Source organism: Pecten maximus, chromosome 11, assembly GCF_902652985.1.
Source record: "Pecten maximus chromosome 11, xPecMax1.1, whole genome shotgun sequence".
Lineage (NCBI taxonomy): Eukaryota > Metazoa > Mollusca > Bivalvia > Pectinida > Pectinidae > Pecten > Pecten maximus.
Genome location: NC_047025.1, coordinates 41,515,264 through 41,524,230, shown reverse-complemented (window position 1 = coordinate 41,524,230; position 8,967 = coordinate 41,515,264). Strand labels below are relative to the sequence as shown.

At 37.0% G+C, this 8,967-nt stretch overlaps 2 protein-coding genes across 2 annotated transcripts in view; both read right to left on the bottom strand.

The window, feature by feature from the left end:
• LOC117338617 (dentin sialophosphoprotein-like) overlaps positions 1–393 on the bottom strand; it is a 13,798-nt gene extending 13,405 nt beyond the window's left edge. The window contains exon 1 of the mRNA XM_033899974.1: positions 283–393. The gene's annotated coding sequence lies outside the window, so the exon portion shown is untranslated. The remainder of the gene's footprint in view (positions 1–282) is intronic.
• A 2,454-nt stretch (positions 394–2,847) lies between these two features.
• On the bottom strand, positions 2,848–8,155 carry LOC117337554 (ganglioside-induced differentiation-associated protein 1-like). The gene is made up of 5 exons (XM_033898584.1): positions 7,946–8,155; positions 7,363–7,555; positions 6,986–7,159; positions 4,461–4,661; positions 2,848–3,401 (listed from the first exon to the last, which is right to left on the bottom strand). Exons 1-5 carry the CDS (start codon positions 7,994–7,996, stop codon positions 3,085–3,087), a joined length of 936 nt encoding a protein of 311 aa, XP_033754475.1. The 5' UTR covers positions 7,997–8,155; the 3' UTR covers positions 2,848–3,084.
• Positions 8,156–8,967: the final 812 nt, after the last annotated feature.

Below are 8,967 nucleotides of genomic sequence, written 5' to 3'. Positions count from 1 at the left end.
TGACACAAGACATCTTAAGGTACCACAAAGGTTACCAAGGTCGACACCCTATAAGACAGTTCAAGTTAACACATATTAGTGAGAACGAGCTAACAAATAGATATTAGCTATTTCAGGACAGCACAATTTTCTTCGGGTACCAAATGGCTAATTCATCCCAGGATGAAACGTTAACGCTGTCACAAAATTAACTTAGAGAACCTTGAGGCAAGAAATAAATTGTTGAAATAAATTATAGATAATATATTTCATTCATACATTATTTCAAAGTTCCCATCTTACCTGTGTGAGTATGTGTTGTGTCTCGACCTCCACAATCTGTACACTACACACCACAGCCACATACTAAGTAATGTGTAGTTCTTTTAAACTGATACGGGAAAACCAAACTTGTGACGTAATGAACTCCACTACTAACCACAGTCTATAAGCGTCGTGCACTTCCCGAAATCACATAACAGGACCAAGTACCGTGAATTCTGACCCTGATATTTATACCTCAGTTTGGAAATACCACAAATATGGTGATTGTGTAATGTGTTGACTAATTCTTTTCCATTGTTAGCTGTATTTCATATGACAACCCGGAAGGTGAAATGAACAGTGTCGCTTACAGATACTTATCGGCTTGTGTGTTACAAACAAACACACATTGTTTAAGATAACATATATTTATATCCAAACAAGCTTTTTAAATAGACAATGTAATCAACTAACGAGCTTTGGCCATATCCTAAGCAATGCTATGGAAGTCTACATTGTTATCACTTAAGTGAACCCCTGATGTTTGGTCTTGTCAATTATATTTCGAGAGCAAGTTATATATAAAAAAAACTACGAAATCATAACACCTCAGACTCCACCTTTATCCATTTTATCCTAAGTATGAATTATGTATAGACTTAAAATGACATTGGTTTAATAAAATTAAACCAAATCGGATTACAACAAGAGAGTGACATTTCGAGACTGCAGGTAAATGGTAAGTTTTCCCTCCAAGTAGGATGAATTTAAAATGCCGCCTATACGCCTACAACAATACTCGTAAATGTGTATGTATCACTATCTTGACTGATTGCTTGAGACATTGCTAGGAACGTGTAAATATTGTCAGGTTTGCAGCCGAGCATTGTGAGGGGTCTGGTTGGAGGAACTATGATATATAGTTTCGTTTGAGACAAGTTAGAACACCTATTCGGTCTTGGGCTGTCATAGATTCTGAGCTGTGACAGCTTTTGGTGTCTGGTTCACCAAGACGCAATATAATGGCTACTCCTTCACTCCAGAGTAAATGTTACAGCTTCAAGGGCAGTGTAAGAAAAGCAATTGTCAATATGTGCATACATGCATCAAGTGTAGTGGTGCACATCCATCGTGTCTCTGTGGTTTTAGTTCTTCCACTCATATCCAATTTGGTAATCAAAGAAATGTCAGATTTCAGATGCGGGGTACAAGGTGTAAGGGGGAATAACTCTCGGTTTCGGTTTTACAACCCCCATAAGGTCACAGGGCAAGGCCAACAACAATGCAATGTCCGACCCAAATTGCAAATATGGGACCTAGGAACAACCCCAATTGAGTTACTCCCACTTGAACACAATTAAAGACTTAGGTTGCAGAGTTAGCATTGGGCTTTCAAGACGGATTTCGTCTGCAGTATTCAGGTCCCCGTATCACAATGGAGGCAGTCAGTTTTGATTTGATAGTCGAGGGTGTAGCATGTATTGGCGAGTTCAGGGTAGTGTGTCCCTGGATAACGTTGTGTTTCATGTGGAAGAACAACAGAAGTTGCATTGCATACCTTATATACTGCTGATACACTGTGGAGGTAATGGCATAGGTCAAGGTGGTTCTCTGTCTGAAATATGTGAACTTGTGAAAGGGACAATGGGGTTTATGAAAGGAATTGTTACCCGATACTCTGTTAGTTTGGTCGCAGATGTTACCTCGTTTTAATTGGAGAAGTGAATTTGACTCTGACGACAATAATAGAGCTAGACTAAGAGATAATCGAGCTGAAGCCCATACCGCATTAAGACTCCTTGGAGGTTGTAAACTATTCAGAAATAGCATTGAATATCCCAGATATGTTTTTTAAGTAATGGCATGCACTTAATTGATTTGGGAAAAATGTGTTTTTGAATTATATTCAGGGTGCACTTGAGGTGTTTACTAATATCGGTCCCGGTGTTTACCCATGAGATACTCGTAAGTATTTGTTAGGCACGGCTTAGTTTGTCGTGGTTCTCTCCACCACTTGTGTGGCGGTGAACCCTTCGGGCATGGCATTTGTAACGTGCCTGCCTCCAGGTTCATATGGCGGACCCCGATAAACGAGATTGTCTGCACTGGTTAAAGTGCTTTATTGACATTGCTTGCACTCATTGTTAGTGCTTTATTGACATTGTTTACGTTAATTTGAAAGGAAATTTGAGATTCAGTAAATGGATTCTACATTTCTCGAAATGAATGTAAAATTATAATATATAATTCATTCATGGATTTTTGTAATTAATTAATCTGAAAGAATAGTATTCATTGAATTTCTTCAATCAATTGACTTTTAAACATTTAGAGGATATTTTGGATAGCTTTAACAATGTGATAACGTTGGTAGAGGGAATGCTGGCATCCTCATTCATCTCTGGAATTATTTCAAATATTGAAAAAAACATTATTGATACATGTATGTTGTAAATTACATCCATTGATGGGGCGGTACATCGAATAAAGCCGTGGCTTTAATCGCAGTTTGTGGTACTGTTATCTTTAATAATGGCTGGAATCAAACTCTCTGTAATTCCACAGTAAAAAAAAAAACAAATTTATATGAATTTGTTTCGGTCTACCAAATAAATTTAATATAAAAACATATATGATAAACAATATCATTTAATTATGAATTAATTATAACGCTATAAATAGATAAAACATAAGTAAATCAGCCTGACTTTGCGAAAGTGTACTCAACCTTAGATAATTGTTTTACTAGGCCTGCGTGGTGCAAATGTCATAAAAATCATTCTTTGTCATGTTTCCTTAAGTGAGAGTGAGTAGATATCTTAATATCTATATAACACCCCACTAAAGGTTATTTGCCCTATATATCCAATAAAATACACCAGCTGCTACAACCAAAATTCCCACCACAGTAGGAAAAGCTTTCTTTAACATCCTGGTCAGCATTATCTTCAAGGTACTTTGAAATTTCTTCCGAAGTTGTTGAACGCTTTTCCGTTTGCCAATCCGTACATAAAAGTCGTATGTCAGAGGTCGTTTGGAGGGCGTGAAGTACCGTTCTTCCATTCCTAGAAAACTGAGTCGGTCCAGCAAGATGACTAGGTTGATATCCGCCAACGTGAACCGAGATCCGACAAGCCAGCTGTCTGAAACTCCCTGCTCTGTAAACAAACATCATTTAAATCTCCTGATTACCGTGTCTATCAGTACTACTATATCTTCTACATGTGAAGTCGTGATAATCAGGTATGCTGTTGTCATTTTATGATAAGTAAATGACGTAACACAACATCAGACTACATTCTTACGCGACCAGTGCGGACAAATATCAAACCAAGGAAAACACACTTTCTACAATATCTAGATTCAAAACTTGATAATATGATTGAAACTTCCTTATAGGTGTCCATTAACCATATTCCTAATGACATCACGACCAGATCGTACTTACACAACTTAACACTTTCTCATAGACATCAAGATTAGATCGTTCAAAAAAAACTAAACACACGACCATGGCCATCACACACAGATCGTACTAACACAACTAAACACACGACCATGGCCATCACACCTAGATCGTACTGACACAACTAAACACACGACCACGGACCTCAAACCTAGATCATACTAACACAACTTAACACTTTCCCGTTCACGTGCACCATGTCAAGATTACACTAACAACACTAACAACACTAACAACTAACCACACTGACCACTTACCACTACCAAGTGACAATACACGTGGATCGTGATACCACGTTCTACATGAACTGCAAACTTACCAAACAGCAGTTACCACAAAACACTTACCACAAAACACTTACCACACAACACTTACCACAAAACACTTGCAACTAAACACTTACCACTAAACACTTACCACTAAACACTTACAACTAAACACTTACCACTCCACATTTACCACTCAACATTTACCACCTACTAAACACCACAAAACATTAAACACTTACAACTCAACACTTACCACTAAACACTTACCACTAAACACTTAACACTAAACACTTAACACTAACCACTACTTCCCACTCAACACTACTTACCATTCAACACTTACACTCAACACTTCCCATTCAACACTTACCAATAAACACTTACCATTCAACACTTACACTAAACACTTACCACTAAACGCTCACCACTAAACACTTACTATTCAATACTTACCACTCACACACTTACCAATAAAAACTTACCTTTACGCGTTTCAGCCAGCCTCGATTCTATCTGATCAAACAGTGTATCCAGCTCGTTCAGGTACTGTATAACAACCTCCTTGTTTTCTATTTTACCCATCCGTTTGTCGTGCATGGTCATTTTAGCGAGAAAATTCTCTCTGTGTTCTGGGTACTTGACTGCCTTTTTCTGGAGAGCTTGTCGACTATTCCGCATGGATTCTTTTATTGCAATATAGGTAAGAATCATGTATGCTTGTTTTAATTCATGCAAGTGTTTCCGAAAATCTACATATCAATATTTCACGAAGAATTGGTGTTAATAGTTGGATAAAATGTTAATTTCGAAAAGTGCGAGGCAGGGATTGAACAATATACATTGCTGCTGATAACAATCCATTTTAAGAATTTATGACCAAATGAAATTTAAACAATAAGTAAAAGAAAAATGCAAGATAGGCATAGTTGAATATAAAACAAAGAAATTATGAGAACGGAATCAAAACATAACAAAACGATGGTCTGGCTAACGGCAGGAACTGATGAACACCGCATACCCGAACTATCTCTACATTGATAAAAAAAACACTTTCCTACTAAACGATATAAAGGTAAGATATATAATCAAAAAACTAACAAACAGATCTAGAGGTAAGTATTATCATTTACACCTTACAAACAGATATAGAGGTAAGTATTTTCATTAACACCTTACAAACAGATCTAGAGGTAAGTATTATCATTAACACCTTACAAACAGATATAGAGGTAAGTATTATCATTTACACCTTACAAACAGATCTAGACGTAAGTATTATCACTGCGACTTACAAACAAATCTAGAGGTAAGTATTATCATTAACACCTTACAAACAGATCTAGAGGTAAGTATTATCATTAACACCTTACAAACAGATGTAGAGGTAAGTATTATCATTTACACCTTACAAACAGATCTAGACGTAAGTATTATCATTTACACCTTACAAACAGATATCGAGGTAAGTATTATCATTTACACCTTAAAACATATCAGTGACCTATGAAGAAATGAATGATCTTTACTGCTGGTAACTCACATGAATTTAACATACAAAGGAACGCTATTTTCAAATTGTTTTGATTTACAGTAGGGTTTTAACTTCAATTAATTTAAATATGCATATCATGATAGTGTAATGTATCTTTGTATATTGTATATGTCGTAATTAACGATTGTAGGGTAACTGGAGATTAGTTTAATCTGAAGGTTCTGTATAGCATCTTTTAACATGTGAACACACAACTTGTATCATTGTCCATTTTACCAGATTTTATAGACGCCGAAATAAGCAACACTGGCTTTATATTACAAATAACAAAATAAGAAGAAAAAAAAACTTAAATAAAATCAAGACAAGGTCTCCCGAGAAGGCAAGGGTCTTTAGCTTTGGTAAACCAATTCAACTGTATATATCTAAGTACAATCCAGGTACACATGTAATGAAATAGTCTCAAAATTAGGATAAGATATTATTATTAACGGGGAACCTCACAGGGAAAACGTGCATTTGTCAATAAGATCTTCAAACCTGGCCTTCGTTAAAATACTGAACGATATATGCATCTGGGGGATTTGTAGAAGATACACTCTTACGACTACGTTTGTTTAACGTCCTATTAACAGCCAGGGTCATTGTTTAACGTCCTATTAACAGCCAGGGTCATTGTTTAACGTCCTATTAACAGCCAGGGTCATTGTTTAACGTACTATTAACAGCCAGGGTCATTGTTTAACGTCCTATTAACAGCCAGGGTCATTGTTTAACGTCCTATTAACAGCCAGGGTAATTGTTTAACGTCCTATTAACAGCCAGGGTCATTGTTTAACGTACTATTAACAGCCAGGGTCATTGTTTAACGTCCTATTAACAGCCAGGGTCATTGTTTAACGTCCTATTAACAGCCAGGGTCATTGTTTAACGTACTATTAACAGCCAGGGTCATTGTTTAACGTCCTATTAACAGCCAGGGTCATTGTTTAACGTCCTATTAACAGCCAGGATCATTTAAGGACGTAGCAGGAATGTTACTATCGAGATATAGAAAACCAAAGTGTGTGAACTAAGATAATTTTACGAATACGCAGCTTAGCGTGTTTATATTATAAGTAAAGACGACGGTTATTGACAGATTCTGTACCGTGTTTGTGTGTTTACATTGTAAGTGAAGACGACGGTTAGTGACAGATTCTGTACCGTGTTTGTGTGTTTACATTGTAAGTGAAGACGACGGTTAGTGACAGGTTCTGTACCGTGTTTGGTTGTATACAATCGACGGCATTATTACACTCTTGGTAGGGAATATCAAATAAATTATCTAAACTTTATTTCTTGTATGGCTTTCTGATGAGGTCCTCACATGACAGAACAGCATTGGCAAAGACGTTTGTGGAATCGTGTACATGTATTAAACAGTTTGATCAATGATTGTCCAGCAAAATCAACCACCAATTAAATTATTATTCTCAGATATTTCTAACACTATGAAGATCTTTTATACTTTACCTGAATTGATTGCTTTGCTCAAAACAGACGGCACTTTAATCCCTGTCAGAGACAACTCTGGGTGAAAAACAATCCCAAACGTGATCACGTCTATTTGCAAGGCTTTAAACTTTTGTCGCCATTTATCAACTTCCTTCCCGATCCTAGTGTCAATGCTCGGTATCAGTTTTATCCCTGTCGATGAGACAACAGAATCGAGTTTTAGCTGATGCATTCTCAATGTCTGTGATATAATAATATGTCAGACACATGGTTTTATTACAGCACCATTAAGCACGGTGTATTACCAATATAATTGATCACCAAATATAAAGCTAAACTGAAACCAACAGAAATTTACAGAAGGGCACATTCCTATAACTTAGGTCATAACTCACCGGTATCTAGTTGTTTATCCAAGTAGTTAACGATATCCTCCGAGTCAGTCAGGACAGTCCCTGGCACTTCTAATGCGGGCACTGTTCCTTTCGGTGTCACCTTCATGTACCACGGCTCGTTCTGTTCGCCTTGGACGATTACAACAACTTGCTCTCGGAAATTTGCTTCTTTCTCGAACATCGTCAGCAGCACCTAAGATAAATTTAGTATTGTTTTGTATTTTTAGTAAGAACCACAGCCTTACAAGCTTTTTACATTTCCGGGTGCAAGTGCTACATGGTTAATAACAAATGTATGTGAACATTACACGTCACAAATTGCAACGCGACCCTATCGGGATTCGAAGACGCAATTTAAAAGACAAAAGCAAAATCTCCAGTAAGCATGCGTATTTTATGTATGTAAATTGTTAACTTTTCGATCGTGTGTTTTCTGTAAACATAAAGCGGAAATAATCGTGATCAGTCAGGATATATCCATTCTGAAATAAAACTAATCGTTTATGATGCTGGGTCTTGACATACAATTACTTTCTGACAGTAGAATGATATTGTGGTGTGATCAGTCAGGATTTATAAATACCTTCTGAGAGTAGAATGATACGGGAAAGTAGTACAACTTAAGGTCAGCCATGGTCACGTCTCAATGTTGTCGCCTGCTGGTTAGAATAATAAGAGTCCTTTGGTGTGGCCACGTTGAGGACAATGTCGTCAACTTTCCCCGATACATACACACGTAGGCCTTTAGATGTTGTCGTTTGAATGTTGTATATGAATGTACACAAAGATTTACACGTGTGTGACAGGTGTGATGCAAGCGTCCTAGATAGTAAACCCTACACGCAAATCTCAGACAGCAAATATTTGACAACTAGCTAGAATATATAATAGAGTTGTTCCGCTTATCGCATTGATCTTCAAACCGGCCTCATTAGTGATGGTTTACAGCAGTATGTGTGCCATTGGAGGATGTGAAGAAGGGGAGTTTAATTCCTTAAAGAGGAATGGTGTGGGTTCTTGACTCCCCGGGGTTTGTCTGCTATAACCGGTTCTAAGGAGGAAGATTTATCAGTGTCGGATACTTCTGGATGGAATATTGCTTTTATAAACATTTTATAAAACAGTCCACATACAAAACCAATTCAGTTTACACTACCAATGAAACTTAGTGCAAATGTATGCTTTGATATCCGGAACGACGACATTCGCCATGTATGTTCAATAGTTAAAGCTTCTAACGTGCAAGGTCCTACACTATCCGAAATAGTTTCTGTCCTATTCAGTCGACATGTAAACACCTTAATTCAGCCGGGTGACTTTGCCCTTGGTGACCAGTGACCTTGGTATTGGAGCCAGGTTAGCATTTAATTTAATATTTACCCGAATAAACTTAAATAGTACTTGACAACTCTATGTAAATACGTGACGATATATAATGCTCGACAAGGTAAGAGATACATGGTTATAGCTTTAAAGTCTCGTTCTGATATACTGTGTCATATTTTTACCTTGATGGTGGTAGGGACTACTGCAAATGAGTTGTGTATTACAATTCCGTATTGAGGATTTTTCATTAGTATATCAATAGACAAAGTATTATTATCT